Source organism: Rhodamnia argentea, chromosome 10, assembly GCF_020921035.1.
Source record: "Rhodamnia argentea isolate NSW1041297 chromosome 10, ASM2092103v1, whole genome shotgun sequence".
Classification (NCBI taxonomy): Eukaryota; Viridiplantae; Streptophyta; class Magnoliopsida; order Myrtales; family Myrtaceae; genus Rhodamnia; species Rhodamnia argentea.
The window spans coordinates 9,711,197-9,735,003 of record NC_063159.1 but is presented as its reverse complement, the minus strand read 5'-3'; the positions used below and the strand labels follow the sequence as shown (position 1 = coordinate 9,735,003).

The 23,807-nt window shown below is 38.6% G+C and overlaps 4 protein-coding genes across 8 annotated transcripts in view; 3 read left to right on the top strand and 1 right to left on the bottom strand.

The window, feature by feature from the left end:
* Nucleotides 1-694: 694 nt before the first annotated feature.
* Nucleotides 695-12,016, bottom strand: LOC115739109 (CMP-sialic acid transporter 3). Of its 4 annotated transcripts, none has more exons than XM_030672016.2 (17): nucleotides 11,963-12,016; nucleotides 11,788-11,881; nucleotides 10,199-10,406; nucleotides 9,711-9,827; nucleotides 9,325-9,381; nucleotides 6,056-6,133; nucleotides 5,261-5,305; nucleotides 4,504-4,563; nucleotides 4,240-4,362; nucleotides 3,845-3,922; nucleotides 3,121-3,190; nucleotides 2,576-2,683; nucleotides 2,278-2,411; nucleotides 2,102-2,181; nucleotides 1,747-1,792; nucleotides 1,589-1,650; nucleotides 695-1,171 (listed from the first exon to the last, which is right to left on the bottom strand). In XM_030672016.2, the coding sequence occupies exons 3-16, from the start codon at nucleotides 10,364-10,366 to the stop codon at nucleotides 1,600-1,602; spliced, it is 1,215 nt and encodes a 404-aa protein (XP_030527876.1). In that variant the 5' UTR covers nucleotides 10,367-10,406; nucleotides 11,788-11,881; nucleotides 11,963-12,016; the 3' UTR covers nucleotides 695-1,171; nucleotides 1,589-1,599. The 4 variants fall into 4 exon arrangements, with proteins under 4 accessions (XP_030527876.1, XP_030527877.1, XP_030527875.1 ...); XM_030672017.2 differs by having other exon boundaries at nucleotides 11,788-11,884; nucleotides 11,963-11,995; XM_030672015.2 differs by lacking the exon at nucleotides 11,963-12,016 and having other exon boundaries at nucleotides 11,788-11,939.
* Nucleotides 7,109-7,898, top strand: LOC115739110 (tyrosine-protein phosphatase DSP1-like). Its single transcript, XM_030672020.2, has 3 exons — nucleotides 7,109-7,329; nucleotides 7,431-7,474; nucleotides 7,571-7,898. The coding sequence occupies exons 1-3, from the start codon at nucleotides 7,185-7,187 to the stop codon at nucleotides 7,655-7,657; spliced, it is 276 nt and encodes a 91-aa protein (XP_030527880.1). The 5' UTR covers nucleotides 7,109-7,184; the 3' UTR covers nucleotides 7,658-7,898.
* Nucleotides 12,017-16,049: 4,033 nt separating the features above from the next.
* Nucleotides 16,050-21,618, top strand: LOC115739136 (biotin synthase, mitochondrial). Its single transcript, XM_030672083.2, has 6 exons — nucleotides 16,050-16,394; nucleotides 16,794-16,973; nucleotides 17,085-17,191; nucleotides 19,058-19,263; nucleotides 20,154-20,293; nucleotides 21,025-21,618. The coding sequence occupies exons 1-6, from the start codon at nucleotides 16,176-16,178 to the stop codon at nucleotides 21,331-21,333; spliced, it is 1,161 nt and encodes a 386-aa protein (XP_030527943.1). The 5' UTR covers nucleotides 16,050-16,175; the 3' UTR covers nucleotides 21,334-21,618.
* Nucleotides 21,619-23,046: 1,428 nt separating this feature from the next.
* LOC115739137 (probable glutathione peroxidase 2) overlaps nucleotides 23,047-23,807 on the top strand; it is a 29,913-nt gene continuing 29,152 nt past the window's right edge. Inside the window, exon 1 of one of the 2 annotated variants that reach the window (XM_048271630.1) lies at nucleotides 23,047-23,322. In XM_048271630.1, coding sequence (XP_048127587.1) covers nucleotides 23,170-23,322 — 153 coding nt within the window. In that variant the 5' untranslated portion in view covers nucleotides 23,047-23,169. The remainder of the gene's footprint in view (nucleotides 23,323-23,807) is intronic. The other variant, XM_048271629.1, reaches the window with a different exon arrangement.

Below are 23,807 nucleotides of genomic sequence, written 5' to 3'. Positions count from 1 at the left end.
AAATTCCACCATACAACTTTGTTTAAATCATGGTATTAGAAATGATCTCGATTATGTCTCGAACTTTTTTTTTTCTCCCTGAACAGGAGTTTATCTTGGATAAATCGAAAAAAATAATAATAATTGAAAAGACAATCTTCGAATGTATTTAATTTTAAAATCTCGTATTCAGCTGCCTTCCCACATGATTACCGAAGACGATTACGAAAACCTGCTCACAAGCCCATGTCGCTGATGTTGGACCTTACCATTTCAAATGCAACCGAATAGCTTTCCATACTTGTTTTTGTTAAGATCTTCACTCCTAAATCGTTACGTTCATATTTTTTTGTTAAGATCTTCACTACTAAATCGTAAAGTTCACGGTGGAACCGCCTATTGGCTTGCCGGAGCAAATTATACTCAGAAGCATGAAAAGCACAAAATTGAACTGCTTCAACATTAATTCATGAGCTTGCCATCCTGTTTTCCCCCTCAACCAGTTACCAGAACTCAATAATATTTGTCAGCATCAGCTTCTAAATATGAGCTCCACAGCCCACGGTTACAAGCAAAACATAAGAGTTTCAACACAACCAACACTTCAGCAAACGAAAAGGACCTCTGTGCTGACCCGGCCTCTCCATTAGATTTTCTAGAAGCTTAAACCGTTAAGATATTGCGAGGAAGAATGGGAAGACATAAGCAAGGCCACTCCATAAATCTTGCTTCTTGCTATATTTCTGCATTTTAGAAGTCGGTCGAATGTACAAGTTACAGTCTTTTTGATACTGACAAGTGCATTGACCGAGCAGTGTTTCATTCTCATATAGTTCTAGCATAATTCATTTCCCTAATACAAGGTATCCTGGGAGCATTTGTCGGTATCGAACAATACTCGAACGTGACTATAAAATTCTAGAAAGAATCGCGCATACAGCAAGAAGGAAAAAGAAAAGGGGCAAAACTCCTCTCTCGGCTGGTCTAAGATGAAGGTTTCACGAAGCTTGTCGCTTGATGTAGAGCCTGCTCAGTCCACTCCTAACTCATCCACTCCCCCTGCTTGGCATCAGTGTGGCTTTCCGAGAGCCTCTTCATCATGACCAGCAAAAAGGATCCAAAGAAGTGGAACGATTTCTCTATATTTTATTTTTCTGTAAGAAATGGCTAATTCTGTACCCACCAATCACTCCTGCCAGAAGAATGCTTTTAATCAGTTTCCTCAAAGGGGGGAAAAGCAAAAGGGCTACAGCTTTGCACTACCAGAAATGAAAAACTTAAGCTGCATCACATTACAACATTTATGATGCCAAAAAACACACGAGATTACTGGAGTAACTACTTCCAAGCTGAAAAAATGTTCAAGTGCAGCAGCCAGTCTCATATCATCTTGATGCGTCTCACATACAAGCGCCGATATCATATAGAACAAGAGAATCACGGACGAAAGAACTGATGGATTCTTCCAAAGTTCCCAACTCAGCTAAAGGTAAATGTTACTCGGCACATTTAGTCTCACACACTCCATCGCAGGACATTTATTTCACGGATGACTGGCCAAGATATATAGAAGATACAAGTGTAATCGAGGTGGAGAGACATATAATACCTGAAATAACTTCATCTAGGAAGAAGTGGTTGCCTGTCATCAGATCCAACTCTATGGGTAGCCTGAGAGTAGGGCAAATCAACAGGGACGAGCATCAGTGACATGACAAAAGTGTAGAAAGATCAAAATCGGTGCATAAAGAATGAAGAATTTCACACCTCATCATTAGCTCCTGCTGCCATATTTACAAAAGAATCCCTCGACCTGGAAGATGATCAACAAAGTCAACCCAAAGATCCAGCTAAGTAATAGAAGAGAGCTTCCATCATTATTTCACAGGAGCAACTACACTTGGCTAAGACATTTATTAGCACAAAATTTGTGTGCTTCTTCATAAATTCAATTTTCTTAAACAACCAATGATCCTAGTGATCTGGGCAAACGCTTTGACTTCTGCCAGGTCCTAATTAAACCTACTTAGAAATTCGCTAAAGTTCAAGTTCTCAGCGACTGGTAACATTAGATCCTATCCTCTAGGCATGTAAGAGTACCGAAATAATTGTAAAGGCATACCTTTGGTTATCCTCCGGTTCTACCAACTCCAGCACCCCATTCTGCTGTTCATCTTTGACTTTTGATAGGGGTGAAAAGAACTGCACAATTAAAAGCATAAGACAAGTGAAGGAAAGAAGGTGCAAATATAAGATCGCTATTTAACCAAAAAACCCATGGAACAATTCTCCGCTTACCTGGTGCATTGAGATAAAAACAATGGAAATTCCCAACATAAAGTTTATCGTTAAACTGTGACCAAACAAAGCTGCAGATGCTATGCCTGTAAAGATTGTGGCGACAGTTGACGAGTACTTCTTCAAGATTGTATCTGGAATGGCCCCCAATATATATATGTTAGAGATGTTAAGCCATCTAAAAGACAGAAAGCATATGACAAATTACTTAGTTCCATTAAACAGGAGGTCTCCAGCTGTCGAACTGATAGATTAAGAGCACAGCTACAAACTCAATGGATCATACATACAGTCCAACCTGCATATTTGAAGAAAAAGGAGGATAAAATTCCTTGGGCCGCATTGTTACATATCAGAAGCATGGTAGCTTTCGAAAGTCCTTGTAGAATATCGAAGTTGCCCGGACCTGAGAGCGACAAACAAAAATGATCATTGTATGCATTTTCTTACAATTCAGATTGGTTATCTCAGAGCAGAAAATCTCCATAGCCTAAAGGAGGAAATCTTAACCAAAAGAAATGCAAATATAAAAAAATATATCTTTAAAGTTCAGTATTCTATTAGATGTACTGTACAGCCAGAAGTAAAAAGTTTATCTTGCAAATACGTGGAATAGAGTGCTCATAGTGTTCAATTAAGGGGAGGGGATAGCTTCATGCAGAAGTATCTACCATGCTTTTTTTTTTTTTTGGCATTTCCCAAGGTCGGATCCTTCCTCCCCCCCCAAAAGAAACCACCCCCACAACCCCAAAAAAATAAAAATAAAAGAAGAAAAAAAATGCCAGGCCACCCCACATGCCTGGTGGCCTGCAGGAATCATAGCCAACTGTGTGATTTCCATACCTTTAACAAGTGCCATTCCAACGATTCCTAGAAGGTTGAATATAGCACCATACCCATATAAAAACAAATTCTGCAATCCAAACGGCAATATAAGTGCTTAACAAAAGAAGAAAAGAAATTGAGATTACTAAAGGTATGTGCTCCAAGTCTCATTGTAAAGCAATATAACAATGAGCATATAGAAATGCTTTCCATTTAAGATGTTTCTGAATACCAATGTGATAGCATTCCCTCTGCAATTTTAAATTCTGATTTCCAAACCCACTAGGTACTTCTTTAGTTCACAATTTCAAAACATTCTAGATATAGTATTCCTCAGTGTTACAACTTCACCATCCTTTCTAGTTTAATTGTAAGAAATTCTCGTTCGGAAATACAGCTTAATATTGCCATTTTTAACTTTCTACTAATAAATAAAATGTGCGGCTATTGGAATGATTGCAGCCATATCTTTCTTGGAAAATAATCCAGTTATAAGTAAAAATTAACAGGATCCAAAAGTATTGGGCCTCCTGATCGATTCAAGAGATACAAAAGGAAGCAGTTCAACTTTCTGCTATTTGACCCAAAAAAAAAAAAACCTTCTGCTATATTCCTTGCATTACATAGACAACACCTGTCATGAATATTCCTTGAAAAGCTTAGCAACCTATGTGCATCCTAAAGTCAACAAACTAGGGAGAAAGCTCAAGATGCTGACGAATTGAACTGACCGAAATCTTACCTGAAGGTAGATGCTTGTGTCATATTGGCTCTTTAGTGCATACTCATTGAAGACAGAGGCCATAGATGGCACCGTAACCTGCAAATTTATCCATAGAGTAAGCGTGACAGATAAAGAAGGTTTTGCTTAAAGATGATCAACTCATATGAAGGACTAATTGGTTCCACGCTTGATTCATAACTCCAGTCCATTCCCCACCATACCCGGAAGAAAGAAATAATAACAATTGCACACAAACCCAAGACACAAAGAGAAACATAGCCAAAATTGGTTTCAAATTGATATCATCCAAAAAGAGTTCCTCAAACTCATTTCACTATTTGCTAAGCAATTGGCAATGCAATATCTGTGAAGGGATAGCTATCATTTCTAAAAAGGCAAGAAAGATCACTCACAAAGATCAATGTATAGATGTATGCACCCGCTGCAACTGGAAGACCTAGAGCTGTAGTCCCTTCTGGCAAAGACCGCAGCTGATTCACACTGATGCCAATGAGCAACAAGGCAAGAGCCTCCCACTGTCAAAGAGAAATAATCAGTTCTGCACCAGCAATTATAAGCAGAGCCAAAGGTGTAGCCTAGAAGAAAAGTATCACAGAAATCTGTACTTGTTTTAATCAACGTGAAAATGCAAGAAAGAAAATAGAGGAGAAACTGACCTGAATTACAGAGAACCGACGTTTCATGACAATCTTTAACAAAACAGCAATCACCAAAACCTGCACGAGACATTTCATCAGGGATAGTACTCAATGTGGCTTTCCAGCTTAAACACCAGTCTAACCAGGAAAATTTGATGACTGCCGATATGATAGTTCATATCCACAATGAACATGCCAGATAACATATCAACAGTAAACAACCATATGCCATGGTAAAGAAGTCTAATTCTTGGGTTATAAAAAAACTGAGCAAGAAGGGGGACAATTTCAAGTGTATTAAAAGATCAAGCATCTCTTGTTTGGGAAGATGGTATCCCATGAGGTCTTCCAAGAACAATCCTGACTTTTGGAGAGTGGGAGAGGGTTAAGTAGAACTTAAAGGCATCTTAGCGTGAAAAGAGCATCTTAAAACATGGGAAGCCCAGCAATTGCTTTAAAATGAAAGGTAAAGCATTACATTCACCATGGCAAGCATTCTCCGCTACATTATTAAGAAAAGGGAAAGGAATATTTTGCATGAAAAAAGGTCAATGAACAAGGACGACTTTCAAAAGTTGCTCGGTGTTTTTAAGAAAAAAGCGGGACAATCACTACAACATATTTAAAAGAAAAATATGGCCAGGAAACATTAAGAAAAAGTTGCCAGAAATTACCACTATAACACTAAAGGAGAACACCAATATAAGCCCAATACAGTGAGACGGACATTACCTAAATGAGAAACAATCAAAGAAAATTCTTACTAAGACGATACCTTGAGATTACTTAGCATCTTCACAGTTGCAGGATTGAAATATAGCTGCAGAAGATGGATTCTATTGTTAGTCGTAACACATCAACAGGAAAAGCAGTGGCTCCAAAAGGAGCAATTACTTCAGATTTTACAATTAAAGAAGCTCATTAACAAATCTGTAAACCAGAAGCAGCATTTGCCGCTGTCTGGTTTTCTTATTGCTTACGGAATCCATCCCTGCTAAGGAGGATCTTTGACAATATGTGAAAGGAGAAGAAAATAGATAGAAGCTTTGCATCAAACACATTTTCTTTACTTCTATGTGGCTTGAGCAGATATGACTGGTTTCAGTAACATCTGAATTCTTGTCACTAAGTATTCTGACCTCAGAGTATTGCTGTTCCTAGACAAGCCACATTATAAATTGGCAAGAACACTGTCAATAAAGTTTCACACTACAAAGAACTAATTCTAGAAGCTTCAAATCAACCTGTCATTCCCATGAAAATTTTTGAAGATTCGAAAAAACTGATTATCCTACAATTCTGCATAATAGACAACGGTAGAAAGCTATCTGGCTTTTGAAAAATTAATAGCATGTCCCTTTCTGCACATGCCACAAATGCATGCATGTAAACATGTAGATCATAATTGGAAGCACACACTAAAGTGCACATCTCCACCATCCAATATGCAAACAAAGGCACATGCATGTAGACAACTACACATCAATCGATAACAATGTACAGATGCAGCACACAAGGAGAGAGAGTTGATACTTTCACTTGCTACAAAGGTTTTTGAAGAGAATCATACCTGCATGATGAACTTCAAATAATTGTTGACTGCATAGAGAAGAGCTGGGACAGCAAGAAGCACATTGTTCCGAGCTGCCTACAGAACCATAGACATTAACGAAGGACTAAATGTGAGAACTATTGCATGTATAAAAATGTGAAAGTTGCTCTTGCATATTTTTATGGGAAATCTCTAATTGGCCAGCTTTAGCAAACAAAATCAACATAGCTTATAGGCAGACCAATAATCTAGAAACTCAGTGGTTGAAAATTGTAAAAGTGGTGACAATTAGAAACTTCCTTTGCCACATATAAAAGTTGGCTGGATATCTTTCTCCAATACTCTTTAAAAATTCTGAAAGACAGATCTAAATGCAGCCAGACAAATATACAAAAGGAAAAACGTTATAAAGATATAAAAAAAAAAAAAATTGATGTCAAGGTAATATAAGCAGAACTCATGATGTTCATGTTCACCAGGGAAGAATCTTTAAGAACAGATGAATCACAAGCAGAGAGAGCTGGGGATGAAGCATTTCCCCTTTTTGGGACCTTGTGCAGTTACCATGCAGAGGTAGTCATCCATCAATATAAATTGCTGCCGCCTGCGCCGATGGCATTGGGTGGCAGACAATAATTCTTGTAACTCTACTGTGCCATTTATAATAATTTTCATTTTAATGGCATTACCAATTTATGTGAAGTGGCATTAAATCGACAACTTCAGAGGCTCTCCTAAGGGCCTATAACTCTCTTCAAACTTCAAAGTAACCAAGTTGAGAGAGAACTGAATTATTCATCTTTTTCCCGTCCAACCACAACCTCCTGCCAACCAGGATTGTTGTTCCTTCTCCTTCTGCTCAATTTTTCAAACAAGTCCATGAGAGGCTGATGACTTGGAAAATGCAGAAGCAGGCTTTTCGTTATTATGTCTGCATATAATGTATAAAGTAACCAAGAGCTATGTTGCACCGACACAACACGGGACACGACACGACACGACGCGACACGCCAACACGTGATTTTTAAAAAAATAGAGAATTTCGACACGCTAGGACACATATATTAAATGTATATTTTTAGATATACATGTTAAATTATCATTTTTATGATTACACAAATAAATAAATAATAATAAAAGAACTAGAATGAATTTACATAATAATGACTATGAAAGAAGAGAGATACGTATGATGTTGAACATTGAAAAGCGATCACCATGGGTGTGCTTTCAGGAACCTTTTGTATATATCCCAGAGGAGAAAGTTTGTGAGGCATTGAAGGTTTTACTTGGTATGACAATGATTCACTCTCCTCCTATATTTATCTGAATGCGGTAATCAAATTTTGTTTGAGGCCTTACTTAATGTTTCTTCTTGTCATTTTTATTGCAGATGTAAGGAATCATCCTGTTCTAATTCACTGTAAGAGAGGAAAGGTATGTTGTTTCATCTATGTACTTAATGCCACAGTTTAAACCAAGCTTTATTTAAAAATGTATTTTGACTTTTGGGGTTTACCCTCCTATGTGCAGTACCACACAGGCTGTCTGGTGGGCTGCTTGAGGAAACTGCAGAGATGGTGCCTCTCCTCTGCATGTCCCACATCGGTCAAGAAATAGAGAAAGAGAGAGAAAGGTCCTTATAAAGTGGGGCCTCAGTACATGAAACAATGTCGGAAGCTGGGCCGGGCGATGGGTCATCAGCTAGGCCTATGGGGCTAGGGCCAGATGTTGGTTTTAAAGTATAAAAATTTGCTTAAATTAATTTAGGGACACGCGAGTCTGAGCGTGTCCCATTCATTGACTGCGTGTCAAAAGTTTGGACACGCATTGACTTTGTGTCGGGGCGTATCCGACCGTGTCCCAGTGATACGGTCCGGTAGAATGGCATCATCCAAGAGGTTTTCTGTACGAAGGACCATGACCTTTAAAGGTAGAAGACCCTAGAGAATTCTAGAAGATCCAGGGGCGGGTGATATGGGAATTTCTCGTCTCTGTATTTATCGCGGGTAGATGGTAGTTGGGGAGATACAATCTCCATTGTTAGATCTAGGAGGGATCTATGGACGATATCTCACGAGAACTTGTATATAAGGGGACCTCCTCTCCCTCATTGTATCATCTCATTCTTACGAGTTATAGAGTTTCAGAGCTTCTCTCTCTACTTTCTCTCTCTATAAACCTTGTGAGTTTGAGCAGGTCAAGGTTGACTTAGGGAGCGGAGTTCCTAAGGCCGCACGGGTTGAGCGAGGATTTTGCCCGACTTAGGGAGCGGAGTTCTTAAAGGGTCTTGGATTGAAACCCTAAGTTTCTTCTACTCAAATAGCTATTGAATTATCTCCATTGCTAACATGGAAATATTCAACTCGCTCAACCTAGAAGAATTTACTTGGCATGCCATCAAGAATTCTTCCTACATCATCTAGTAGGTTTGAAATCTTAACCACTGTCGTTCTTCCTCTCTGTCCATTTCGTATATGTGGTTTGGTATGGTCAATTAACAACCACCCCTCTTCCCCCTGTTTGCTTAATTGAGGATACTGACTTATTCATAAAAATGGTTCTTAATTCTTTGCATTCATCACACACAACTGAGTAAATAAGAAGGATAGTGGAGGATATTCAGATGAACAAAAGGACATTTTAGCTTCTCTCTCATTTTCTCATGGAAAGTGATATAACAATTTGTTTATGGACTTTCTAGTTATATTGCTTTGTCGGGATTTTCAACCCCAGCATATCATGATCTATATTTTGAGAAGTTCCCTAACATGCACCTTATTTACCTATATTGTGCTTCCTTAAGCATGCATGTGATTGGAAACATCAAAAAGTGTCACATAAATTATAGCAGCAACAGCAAACAAGAGACTAAAACAATATCAAAATCTTTGAAGAAACATTCTTCCCATCATAGCCACATTACAGATCCCAATGGCCATTGATCAAACAAAATCTTTGAAGAAACGTTCTTCCCATCAAGCCCATTAAGGTTTAATGGAGCACTTCAGAGTTCTGATCATCAATTTAGCATGCTAGAAGATCCTAATGCACTTATTAAAGTAGCATCTAGTTTTTGAAAAAACAACAGGTGAACGGAAATCACATGCGAGGCTCAAGCTGGCATTTTCTTCCACATAAAAGTCATTCATAAATCCTCAATTAGCATCTAGTAAATCCCGCAGAACAACAATGACTCAAATTGGAAATATACTTTGATGTTCCTCTACAATCCAGCTGCCCCTTCCTCAAAAAAATTAATAATAATAACAAAAGAAATGCATTACCTGCACAAATGTGGAGACTGAGAGTAATGGCTTCTCACCAACTTTCTGATGTCTAGCCTGCAAAATAGAATAAAAGTTAACCTCGAGCTGAAACATACGAAGTGTTTCCAGGATTTATTAGCCATTTCTATTCTGGTTATAAGCAAGCTATGCCAATTACACCCGAGAAAGTACAAGTGAACCCAATTGCAATGGAAAGCGTGGAATGACCTTTGTTCGGAGAACAACATCAAATTTTTCTGAAGACTAAGTGACATCATAGCTAGATTGTCCATTCATATTATATCTTCTTTTTCCTATTGGAGAGTTCAAAGCAATAAATTTCTATGCAGAACAGCTGAAGTAAAAAAGTTCATATATAAACATTTGACAATGATAAACATTACCTGGAACAAAAGCATAACAACTGCAAAGAGGACCTTTGCAGCCTCCGTCAAAAAGTTAACGCTGATAGGGTTGAAGTTGAATTTTCCATCGACCTTGGACATGTAAACTAAAATAGGCTGGCCAAAAGACGTGGACCATAGTTGTCAGGTAAATCTAAAACTAAAAAAAAAAAAAGCCAAAAGCAAGCTTTCTGTGAAATTAAAATTGAAGAAGCTAATTCCCACATCAAAATGGCAGCCAAGCTGTGACTGCTTGTCATGACCTAAACGCGAACTAATTAAATGCTAGGTCTTCATTATATGCATATGCCTACTGGATGAACATGTCAGACAGTAGAAATGATGAAACTTTTACAAGTTCCTTATCATATGCAAAATGCACAATGGTTATTTTCCCTCCATTTCACAGTCACCTTACTATTTGTTCTAAGCAATAAATATATATGGTACAGAAGAAATTTGAGTAAGTACTTGTATCAATAATTTACCTGTAAGCCAACCAGGATGCAATCCCCAACAACCAAAAGAACATTGAGAGCCCGCTGTTTTGATGAAACAGTGCTTTTATGTCGATCATAAGCCCTTGACACAGTTTTAGAAGTTGGGGAGACAAGACGTGAGTGGCAGACACTGCATTCCAGAATTCCGTTCTTCATATATCTACCCCTCTAAATGTCACACCCTCAAAAGTTATTTCTGCAGCAAACAAAACAGCACTCTAACTCTTTCATCCTAGTAAACACTAATTGTAATAAAAACTAAACTTTTCTATGTTATTTGATCCTCTAGTACCAGATCCATTTTCAACAATGAACACAGGAAATACAGGCTCGCAAATGCACTGAACTTATGACATATAAACCAACCACAGTCCCTGAATTTCACCGCAAAATTTTACTTTTCTTTACGGAGTGTTCTCATTTAAGTCGGTAAAAATCAATAGTATATAGGGTGAGAAAGATTGACAGGAAGTAAGATGGAAAACTAGGATACACCAGTAAAAGTCAGATTCAAAGGGAGGGAAAAAGCTCACGAAGGGATTTCCTCTAGGACTGTTGCCTGATCCTTTGCTCAATGATCTGATGCAGGATCCAAGAAGAAGCCCTATATCAGTATAAATGAGTCAACACTTTAGTAAGGTTTCTGGTATTTTCGATAGGCTAAGCTTCACTCAATCCCACCTCTAGACATGACTTTAACTAGCACTAGCTAGCTAGTGATACCATACCGTAGATTGTTACCATCCGAAACTTCAAATATGTAGCTAAAATATAGGGTACAGTGATTCTAGCTCTGGTCTTAGTGACGTAGATTGTACATATTCTAACAGGTTTGGTGAAAGGACTTGGCCTTCTTAAGAAGCAATATGCACCACCATGCTATTACCTATCTATCTAGCTTACGATAAAATACATGAATGAAAATGGAGTTGCTAGAAATCCCTTTGTTCAAGCTTCGAGGGTAAATGAAAAAGGAGGAGACAAGGGTACTTGGATGTAGCAAACGTTGGAAGTGCAGGTTAAGCTAATGAAAAGTCGATGTTTGATTGACAAAAACGAGTTGCCGGCAAATAGTCTATCCTGCACGAAATAACTTTGAACATGATCAGACCCATTCGTGCGCAACCCTCAGCTCAGAAGCCATAATCCGATCGCCGTCCAAGTCATCACAAATGTCTCGTTGTCGAAACTTGGACTAAAATGACAGCCCAAGGACAGAACTTTCCCCAACAATCGATCGATATCCAGCACGAAACAGAGAGGACGGATACTTCCCAACACAACGCCTCACCAAGAATGGAGCACAGCCCGATCCCTTCCGCACATTGTGGAATGCGCGAAATCCAGAGCATTCAACGACCGATCGTCGGAGTTTCCGACTTCCAAATCGCGATTCCAAACAAACCCGGCACCGGATCTCCAGATCGAATTCAAAGAAGGAGAAACTCGAAGCGATTCCCCAAAAGAAAAGAAACAAAAAGAAATAAAAAGAAAGCTTCTCCTATTCAGCTCAGCATCAGGATCAGACAATTCATTCGTATAGAGAGAGAGAGAGAGAGAGAGAGAGAGTTGCGTACCAGCAGAAGGAGTCCGCAGGGGAGGCGTGGTGTCGGTGACCCCGCGAAGCCAAAGCAGGGAGAGAAAGAGAGACAGGGAGAGCAGATCTGGGAGCTGCTGTCGGAGATCGGACAAAAGTTCAAGCATGCATGAACGATCTCGACGAGAGAGAGAGAGATTGAAATTGGAACGCACCTGATGTGAATGGTTTGAATCGGGTCGGGTCCGTGCCCGTCTGGTTCATTCCCTCGACTCATTCAAATCGTGCAGCTGCAGCCGCAGCAGCAAGAAAGATCAAACCCCATAAAAGGGAACGGGACCAAAAAGTTTGGCTTTTGTCCCACTGTCCTTTGGAATCAAACTTAAAACCCAAAATTAAGGTCCATGATCACTTTTTTCAAAAGGCCTACCTCTTGCCGATAAATAAAAAAATAAATAAACTTTGCTAATATTTTCGGGGCACGAAATTGGTAGGTTTTGTATGAAAAAATCGTTAACCTATCATTAAATGCGAGTATTAGATACTCGCAAAACAACATACACATGTGCATGTACTGTGTACGATAAGAAGGAGGATGCATTTAGTAGAATATCCTAATATCCGCCATGTAAATTTGGCCGAGTCTTAAAAATTTAAAAGTGTCATCAAATTTTAAAATTCAACCGATCGATGCACTTAAGGATTTCTAATAACTGTGCCCAACATTGATTCTTTGAGTAACTCCGGACTTTTCTTTTTTTTTTCCAAATTGTCATGTGATGTTTGAGCCAGATTTTTATATATTTTCGAGTGTCATGAAATATTGAGCTGAATCTTAAATTATGTGTGACGTATTAATATAAATATTTGTAATTAGATATGTGGTTATGCTTAGTGTTGCCTTAGCAATGTAAAAAAAAAATTAAATTACTTTACCACATTACGTTGCACCTTGAAATGCTCGTCAATTTGACCTCGTGCTTGGAAAGTCAAGCCAAATTAAGGCATGCCTACGTGAGATCCGCTAGACTTATAAAAGCAATGACCACCAAGGTGGCCGACCTAGTGGTTAAGATCGACAGTCATATGAGGTTACGAGTTCAATTCACATTGCGAGTAGAATCTTCTAATAAGGGATAACAACAAACGTTCTCCAAACTTTGTCCAAACATGCAATGTGGTCAGTGAACTTTTTATGTATTCAATATGGTCCATGTACTGGGTTGTAACAATTTGTGATTAGTTTGGTTTTGAACTTATGTAGTTCTCTTTTAAATGAAATGAAAGTTTCTTTTTGACAAAAACAATGGTTAATACAATGGAAAACTCTCAAACGGTATACTCGTGATAAATTTATCCCAAACTATTTTTTGACTATCAAAAAATTCAAATTAGTATATTTATGACAAATTTACCATTCGATAAATTTTACAATCAAATTGTTGAGTTGCATGACACGTAATAGTTGAAGGGTGTACAAATTTGGGATTTTACCCTCTATTTGTCATAAATATATTGGTTTGAAATTTTTTTGTGGTATTAACCAGATTTAACGTACGTTAACGAAGTTTAAATTTGTCATATATGTACCAATTTATGATTTTTTATAGCCAAAAAAATTAATTTTGGATAAATTTATCAAATGTATACTAGCAAGAGAGATTCACCTTTCTTTCTTTCTTTTTCCATTTTTTGTTCTCTTATTCCCTAGTGTTTCTTCTGCTCGTTTTGCATTTCAGGCTCAGCTAATTTGTTTCAATTTCCTTTTCAACTTGATTGGTGGAAATTATAGCAATACCATGCACAAGTACATTGATAAATAGATGTATTATCTCATCCAAGTAGAAATGGGGAGATATTTTGGTGGTTTAGTAGAAGTTTAAATTTGCTAATGATTTACCTTTTAAACCCAACTCGGTTCTTTATGAGTTCGAGTAACTCCGGATTTTTTTTTTCCAAACCGTCATGTGATGTTTGAGCCGGATTTTTACGTATTTCCGAGTGTCATGAAATGTTGAGTTGAATTTTAAATTATGCGTGTCATATTATTGTAATTGTTGATAATTCGATGTGTGGTTACGTTAAGTGTTGCCTTACCAATATAAAAAACTTAAATTGCTTTACTAGGTTACATTGCACCTGGAAATAGTAATCAATTTGACCTCAAGCTTGGAAGGTCGAGCTAAATCAAGCCATGCATGCGCGAGATCCGCTAGGCTTATAAAGTAATGACCACCGAGGTGGTCGGTTTAGTGGTTAAGATTGATTGGTCTTTTTGCGAGATTACGAGTTCAACTCGCGTGATGGGCAGATTTTTAGAATGTTCATTGTGCATTATGTAATTAGCGATAATGGCACGAATGGTCCCCGAACTTTATATGAACATGCAATGTGCATGCATAAAATTTTAATGTATTTAATGTGGTCCATGCACTTTTAATACATGTTCAGTTTAGTTTATGGATTATATGAAAATGTTTATTCAATAATTCAAGTTTAGAAATTGTATTGAATATTTTCATATAATTCAGGGATTAAATTGAATATGTATTAAAGTCTAAAAATCGTATTGAACAAATTAAAAGTTTATGAACTATATTGCGGATTAGGCTAAAATTTAAAGATGACGTTGAATAAATTAAAAATTGTTAGAACATGTTACGGACCATCAGTTTTCCCATTTGATTACCTACAATGATGTTGGATGGGGTATCTTCGGACACGTATGGCAACACTTCTGCTTCAAAAATTAATTTACGGTCAGAAGTTGATTTTTCTAATTCTTCTTGAAAAGTTATTTTATAATCAGAGAAGCACGTTTGATAACAAGACAAAATTCTGTTTTTGAAATAGAAATTCGTTTGGTAACATTTGAAAATTTCTACCTCTAAAAAATTATTAATACAAAATCTTCTACAAAAAATTATTGATTCTCACCTAAAATGCATGTTATTCGAGAAAAGTGAAATGCAAATATTGATGGATTTACGTATAATTTGTCATTTAGTTACTCATGCAAATGGGGACCAATTTTATGAAGAAAATTATATTAATGAATACGATGATCGAGCTCATGTATCCATGCTAAAAGCACGGGGTAGTTCCGATGCTTCCTCGCCCGTGCCTAGAGTGTCAAATGGGTGGGTGGAGTTGAATATGGTTCGACCGATTGACCCATTTTCATTATGTACAAATTCAACGGCCCATACCAAACTCGACTCGTATTACTTAAATACTTATATATTTAACCAAATCATGCATATTTATTTCTTATAATTTATTAAGAAAAGTGATATTGCTAAAAGACTCTTGTGCAATTGAAATTATTTTAATTTTTTAAAAAAATAAAATTTTATTATAAAATATTAAGCTCGAAGAGAAAATTCAACCGATTTCGATTTGACTTTGCTTTTTAAAAATGAAAGAAAAATATTATTTATATTTTACCCCGACGATGGCAGTGGGTGGCGGCGGCGACGGCGACGGTAAGAGGTGATCATGGCGGCGCTCAGCAACGAGCGGCGGTGAGTGGCGATGACTGTGGAGCCATGATTGGGAATGAGAATAGAGAGCGATTCACAACAAAGAGAGAAGTAGAGAGAATGTAAAGATATTAAAGTTAGAGAAAGTTAGGGTGAAGCGAGAGATATTTATATCGAGATATCTTCACTTCTAAGAGAGAAATAATTTATTTTTAGTGCTGAAAGTGGGTCGAAAATAATTTCATAAAGTCAAAACTTACGTCAAAATTAAAAAAATGGAATTGCATAATTAAATAAATTTTTATTAAAACATTGCGTTATCAAACTAATTTTTAGTCTAAACGTACGTTTGAAGAAGAATTTTATGCTTCGGAAGCCCTCAACGGGGTTGCCATCCTCACGCCATTCGGAGGAAAATGAGGACTTTCCGTAGCAGCGAAAATTATTATTTATGCATCTCTCCCTTCCCTTTCTTTCCCTCTATCTCGATCTAGTTTAAATTTGCAATTTTCTGCACGTATATTTTTTAAGTTTCCCTCTTTTCGAATTTCATCGGTGAATAAGTACAGTTTCATTTTCGGTACGTGCTTATTATTGAAGATGAATTTGGTGATCGGTCATCGATTATGATGTGAAGAAGTCATAAATTTGCTATTTAAGCATGGAATTAGAGCTTGTTTTGTTCTAAAGTTGTTTGGAATAAATTTTTATTTATAATTGAACCGTGATATTTTTACTTGTATATTTTTGTATCCGAGTACGTGAACGAAATGAAATGTTGATTTTGACAAAAAAAAAAATTATTTATGCACGACACAACAGAAGGAGTAGAGTAGTTGAGCTCCGCCGGTTTCTTCGGCAGCATCGGCATAAACAAAACCCCCGCGCTCCACCGTCTTCCTCCTCCGACGACTACGATTACTCCGTCGCCGACCGGAGGGAAAAGATGCTGGTGATCCGATCGGCATTTCGCGGCAGCACGAGGCCCTTCTCCGCTTCTTCGTCACTTCTCTTCACTGTCGCCTACTCTTCTTCTTCTTCTTGTCCGTCGGCGGCTGCGGTTCACGCCGGGAGGACCATCGGCGAGGGTCCCCGAAACGATTGGTCCCGCGATGAGATCAAGACCATCTACGACTCCCCCGTGCTCGATCTCCTCTTTCATGGGGTCGCCATCGCTTTGCCCTCTCCTCGTTTCTCGTTTTTCCTTCTCGATTTCTAGCTACTTTGCGTAATTGCTCCCCCAGTGGGTGTTGCTTGGCTGTTAGTGTAGGGGTAGAGAGCAATTGCAAATGCATGTTTGAATTCGTACCTGTACGTTGAAAAGAAAGTCGAGGGATTGAGGATCGGTTCGGTTCCGTACTTTGGCCAAGTGTTCAACTTTGCCGCTGGATTCTTTTCTTTTTTTGCTTTTGGTCAAATGCTGGAGTCTTTTAAGTTGTAAAAGAGATTGCGGGATACTTGTATTGTCCTTGTCTCTTGTCTTTTGTGGAAAGGAATTTCTAATGGCAAAGGGTTTCGGCAGCTTTTATGAGTTTTGACCGGCTAACGTTTGTGCTTTGGTCAGGCTCAAGTCCATAGACATGCCCATAACTTCAGGGAAGTGCAGCAGTGCACTCTGCTCTCCATAAAGACAGGTGGGTGCAGCGAGGATTGTTCCTACTGCCCGCAGTCTTCCAGATACAGCACTGGATTGAAAGCCCAAAAGCTCATGACAAAGGATGATGTCCTTCAGGCAGCTCAAAAGGTTTTTACTCTGGACTCCTTCATGGTCATATAGATTTCTCTCTTTAGTGCTACTTGTTCTAAAAGCAAATCATTTCTCTTCTGTGTGACCTTAACCAGTATAATATTTCAGGCCAAGGAGGCTGGTAGCACACGCTTTTGCATGGGTGCTGCCTGGAGAGATACCATAGGCAGGAAAACTAATTTCAACCAGATCCTTGAATATGTAAAGGAAATAAGGTAATCTTTTCAGATTGTTATATAAAAGCATTCCCAATACCCACATTTCAAGTGATTTTGTTCCTCTTTTATAGGTTTGTAAGTTAGAATTTCTTTATGATTCTCGACGCAAATATCAGGAGAACTGCTCCCTGTGACAAGCCTAAATCAGTTCCAAACCTTAGAGTTCGTTATTAAAGGAGTAGCGGGTCATTCAAGTAATGACTTTGGGGCATCGAGCTATTGGCTTATGTTGCATAATGTTGGCGCAGCTGTGCTTCTCCTTTGTTCTTAAAAATCCGTAATGCAAAGCATTCTACTTAATGAGATATTTGAAAAGGAAATTCACGGAACTACCTTGCAAAGTATTCTGTACTTTTCTTAGTTTTCTATCTAGCTACTTCTTCAACATGATAAGGCCACAAGAAATTGTTCTGCATTGTTGCGGAACTCTTGCTTTCTGTGCTCCCAATCTCCTCACATGCATTGTTTGCCATCCCTTCTCAAATTCATAGCCAATGATAATGAAGGTTCTCAACTTAGAGTTCCTGGCAGTGCAAATTTCAGGGCTGTTGCTGTTGGATCCTCCACCATGCGTCTCGCAATTATGCGCACAGTTTCCTGTCCGTTATTCGTGCTTTTTTCCCTAACAAAAAAGTCCATCTCAGCCAAAATCCTCAATGTTTATCCAGTTTTGCACTCAAAACCTTGAAATTAAGTTCGACAATATATTCCTTGAAAGGTCATTTTGACATCAATAGGTCACTCAGCCCTCTTTTCTTTTTGTTGTTTTTTTCGTATGAAAAGTTTACGACAAGTAACCTCACCTTCGTTGGTAAACTTAGCCCTACTGTGTGAAATTGAGGTATCTTTAAATGTGACGCATATTGATGTATAGCTGAGTGATTCAAATAATATTTCTCAGGTTACTTTTGGTCTGCTGCTTTAGCTGAGCATCTTCCTGATTACAACCACGGCTTCCATCATATCATGATTGGCAGACTAGAATTATGCATAGGATGAGTCTTGATCGACTTTTGGTAAATATTAATGAACCTAGAGCAGAAATCTATTGTGGAAATTGAGTATTATCTATGGACCTCTGGAAATTTACTTTTCCTTTTAGCTATCCTATCATCTCATGATTGATGGACTAGAAATATGCATAGGATGAGTCTCGAATTGACTTTTTGGTTATTATCTCCATATATATCTCATCTCGACCACCTTTGCTAAAGCTTAATCGAGCTTGGGAATGGTACAAAGCTATATATTGCACAATTCCAGCCACAACAATCCATATTGGTTGACATTAGTTGGCCAATCTTTTGCCACTCTTCTCAACAATCTATTATTAGCTGATGATATTTGACGGTGTCATAAAGAAAGATAGATGCCAATGGTTTGATATGTTCAAGACCACTGTTGACAAATTTAATCATTCTATGAAGTGCTACCCGGGCGTTTGCAAACTTTTTCTCTTGGCTGCATAATGCAGCCTTGTCAAAGTTATTTTCCCACAGATCTGTCCGTCCTTTGTTTTGTAGGTGTCTCTCAGTCCTTTTCCCGAATTATATAGCAATTTCTATGATCAAACAAAAAGGTTTTCTAAATATCCCATGGCTTACAAATGTTTAAAAAAGCTCTTTTGCTGTTTGCGAAGGCAATCCGCATCGATGTAATGGAAGTGAGGTCCTTTGACCGAACAACCCATGTTTTACTTGGATGTCTGGGCCATGCATGATCAGATCTGAATAGTCTCAAAAGCCAGGATTTGATTGTCCACTTTTTCATTTTATCATTCATTTTGATCTAGGTACTTCTTTTTCCTGCTAACATTTCTTTTTCTCCTTCACAAGTTTGACCTTGTTACATGTTTTTGATCAGGGAGATGGGGATGGAGGTATGCTGCACCTTGGGCATGCTAGAAAAGCAGCAAGCCCTTGAACTCAAGAATGCTGGCCTGACTGCGTATAACCACAATCTCGATACCTCAAGGGAATATTATCCGAATATAATCACCACAAGAACTTATGATGAGCGGTTGAAAACCCTCGAGTACGTCCGCGATGCAGGGATTAATGTGTGCTCTGGTAGGCTCTCTCTACAGATTATTGCAATCAGGATAAATTCTTTGTGGTACGAAAATTTGGTATAATTCATAAGGTTATCATGTTTTCAGAGGAACCTTTGTCTGTATTTGGCAAATTGTTCATTTTTCTGAAGATCTGCCGAAGGTCTGACCTCTATGAGGATTCTGGAGAGCAATCTGGAGCTTTTTGGCTAAAAACAATTAAAATTAATGTTTAGCATTAAACGCCTGTTTGTACTCCCAACTACGGTGTAGATAAGGGAGACTCTCTTAGCAAGTTCAGTTAAAAGGCATGACAAAAAACATAAAAGCGGCTTGTATCACTGAGTTACTCCAGCTACCAGCTGCTGCTTTAAGAAGAGTGTGCTCTCTGTCTTGGCATGGTTAACTTGAATAACAATTCTGGTTGGTGCTTTTCTTACCAATGTGTCTAGTCCTTTTTTCCTGGCTTTCTGAAGTAATTGTAGTTCTTAGCTGTTTGGTCCCATTCCACACAGTTCACTAATGTCATTCATTTTTCGCCTGCAGCCAAGTGTAACCCATCTTTCTGAATCACCTAAAGAGCATGAGTTTTGTTGTTTCATGGTTTTTCCCTTAACTTTATTTTTCCAGTCCCCCGTTTCTTCAATCATCGATGTTACTAGGTATTCGCTGGTACATTTCTCCGAGGTCACTAATGTGATGGCATAGATTAGTATGAAAGTAGTGGCTCTTTTGAGTTGATGACAATATTTAACGGTAGTGGTTTAGATCTGTGCTTCCATACTTTTTTGCATTCTTCTCAACGGTTGTATTGTATAAGGACAACTCTTCTAAAGAAACTTTTAGTTATAAATTTCATAATTTGTATGACCAAGTCGAAACTCTTTTTATTTTTTCCAAAATATACAGGAGGAATAATTGGGCTTGGAGAAGCGGAGGAGGACCGGGTTGGTTTGTTGCATACTTTGGCAACCCTGCCAACACATCCCGAGAGTGTCCCCATTAACGCGCTGATTGCCGTGACAGGCACACCTCTACAAGATCAGAAGGTAATTTGATTTTCCTTGGTAATGGATTAGTAACCTGGGTGCTCAAGCGATTTTTAATCAGTAATAGCTTCTTTAGGCAAATCGTTGTTGCCCCCTTTTTCTTCTGTTCCTTATCTTTCTTCTTAATGTATGAAGCATACTATGATGAATCTTCACCTTACATTGCTGTCTGAGATTTTATGAACTTAGATGTTCACTGGCGAAGACTCGGTACGAAAAATTGACAGAAGAAATAAAGAAATTGGGCAAACTAAACTTTTAAAATGTTAATGGATGGAAACTAGTTTGGACTGAAAACGTCCCGGTACAATGTGAAAATGTTTTATGAGGAGTTATAGTTTCTATAGGGAAAAGACAGAAAAAATTCAGGTAGAATTGCAGAATGATCTCTGACAGATTTCATATGATAATTGAAATGATCTCTAGTGTTCTTCAGATGAGATTTTTGTGGCAAGTGCCTTGAAGCATTGGTGTCAATGCTGCCTTATTGAAAATGATAAGTGAACTTCTTTATTCTGAAATGTTTTGATAGGAAAATGGCACTTCCAATTGCACGACAGAATATAACAAGCAAGCATAAGTTCATAAGTGGAGATCACCAATTAATTGTCAAATCAGTTTATTTTCTATGAATCAATACCATGAATAATGAGGTTACTGTGCATCTGGTTAGATTCGTTTGGGAAAATTGTCTTGAAAAAAGGCATCTCACTTTTATTGTCTGCATTTAGCCAGTTGAAATATGGGAGATGATAAGGATGATTGCCACTGCGAGGATAGTCATGCCAAAAGCAATGGTGCGTTTATCTGCTGGCAGAGTCCGTTTCTCTATGCCAGAGCAGGCGCTATGCTTTCTGGCCGGTGCGAATTCCATTTTCACGGGCGAGAAGCTTCTGACAACTCCTAACAATGACTTCAATGCGGACCAACTCATGTTCAAGATGCTAGGACTGATCCCAAAGGCTCCGAGTTTTGGTGACGATGATGCAAAAAATGATGCAGCAGACCATTGTGAGGAAGCCATTTCAAGTTCCGGTTGAGGCCATTTGGACCGGTCAAAAGAGGCCTCATGAATCATGATGGGTAAGCCTCAAGTGGAGATTTGCCTGTTCAGTTCTGTGAACTGAGAAAATGTCCTGCTATCTACGCGTTCAGCAATTATTTGGGAAATATGGAGCTTCATGCACTAACTTCAGGGTTAGGGGTTGGATTTACGTATCGTTAATTAGTCAAGAATGATCAAATTAATGTCCTGCAGTCTGCTGTGTGGAATGATGTTGCAGGTGGCACAGGCTTAATGTTGCAGTCTGTTTTGTTTACTTTGAGCAAGCGTAAGCACCTATTGCCGCAACTCGGGTAAAATGAAAATCATCTCTCATTCTTTCATTGTGTGTTTCTTTGCTTTAAGGAAATTTAAAACCTCTCAAAATCCTTTGTCAACGAGTGCCTCAGGACATTACTTGTCAATACGCATGAACAGAGCATTTGTCCTTATGGATTGCTTAACTAGAGTCTTAAAGGGGCATTTCATCAAGAAAATGCAGAAAGCAAGGCCCCATGAGTTTTGGTTGTTGAGGGCTCTGTTTTCATTACGAATTGTCGTGCAAATGTGAGAGTCCATGTCAAGATAGAGTATTGGGCGCTCCTCTCCAACTCTTAATCTTGAACGTAACTGTTGGAATTCCCATTCTCGAATCATATGGGAAGTGTGAAACTTATGACACAGTAGCGTTTAGAATTCAAAGCAAAACGGACAAGACGAGGCACGCAATCTTAGTGCGAGATATATAGTTCAGAATTCCAATTTAGTATTGTTTTTTTGTGTGTCTTTTTGCGAGGGGACCGGCAGTATTAATCGAATATGAAGCGATACTTTAGTTTAGATTTGGAAAACCATGAGAATTTTCAATAATGTCAAACGGCTTTAATATTCATGTATATACTTCATAAGGAAGTCAGTCGAAAAATATCCTGAATCTCCTGTTGAAGAACTTAAAGAGTATTATTGGTGATGCAATGCAATCAAATTGGAAGTTTAACTTCTGGTCGAAGATGCTTACCATTGTTTTTTCTTTTTTTTTTTGGTACAATTTTGACCTTACCTTGAGCTTGATGCGCCACCTAAATCCCATCACAGGTCGCACATTCCTTCTTTGAATCGGTCCGCCTTTTCGGCCTCGATCGGGCGGGCACCCGACCCAATCATTTTTGTCTTTATGTAGGAATACACAAATACTTCTTTTAATATCACAAACGATATTGGACAAAAGCTTTTATCCACCCATTAATTCTAGAAGACAAGTCAATAAAAAAAAGATTGCACTCCGGAAGTGACATTGACATTTGCTACCCCTCATTTGTGATGGTCTATATTCAACGAAGGCATCTATTTTGTACAAAATTACGAGCTCGAGTTATGTCGTGAGTGAACCCTTACCAGCTTGTTTTGGGCATTTTCGGGGAGCGAGAAATTAAGTTTTTAGTTTGTGGCTTTTTTTCAATTACAGATGACAAAAAAACAAAAATTGGATAACCTGCAGATTCAAGAGGAATGGGCCGACCCTCATGTTTAGCATTCAAAATTTCACACGTGTCACGGTTTCATTCGTCCTCAGCCGCCCACGGGATCCCGTTGACATTTATACGCTTTTACCTGCCAACTATGCTCACATTTAAATTGCGAAAACTAACGAAAACGCTCGTCTCACTTCGTCATCGGCATCTTCTGCGCATCCACTGACGTTTTCTGATTTGTCTTTCCTCAGTCGGGAGTCGATCTCAAGTCGGGAAGGCGAAATCCGGGCGCCATCGCAACGTTCCATTCTCGGGTTAAAGTCCGCATCTTTGAACGTTGAAATGCGTGTCGTCCTCTTCGCATGCGGTGTTTCAAATCCCCCGACTCCTTCTTCGCGTTCCTCTTCGCGCTTCTAGCTCTCTCCTTCTACTTCTTCGACCCGCATCGGCCCGCGTCTCTTTTTCGGGAAATGGCTGAGGAGTCGTCCAAGTCCATCTGCGATTTCACTGTCAAGGTACGCGCCTGTCCACCAGTTCACTTCCCGTTTTGATGGGTTTTTTCCTTTTTTCTTTTTAGAGATCTCGACTGTGGTGATCAGCTTGGCGCATGTCGTGTTTTGTCTGCTCTTGGTTGGAGAGATTTTTGAAGCTAAGCTATGTGCAAGAATGGAAATTTAGTTTGTGGTTGAAGATGGTTTTTTTTTTTTTTTTTTTTTTTTTTGGGGCTATCTCCGTGGTGTACGAGCTGATACGGTTTGAGATGGTGATTGCTTGCACGTACTCGACAGAAACTAACGGTGTGGTTGAAATTCTTAAGTGAAAACAACTCTTGCTGGGTTCGGTTGTTCTGCGGCGTGTCATTAACGTGTGATGTAGCACTTAGTGGGTAATTCTAGTGCTTTTCTTAAGCGGGTCAATGACCTGATCGTGTGAGTTAGGGTGAGTATTGGTCAGATCACGAATCTTTTGCTTGATCGTAGTTTCTTGGTCAATCTGTAAT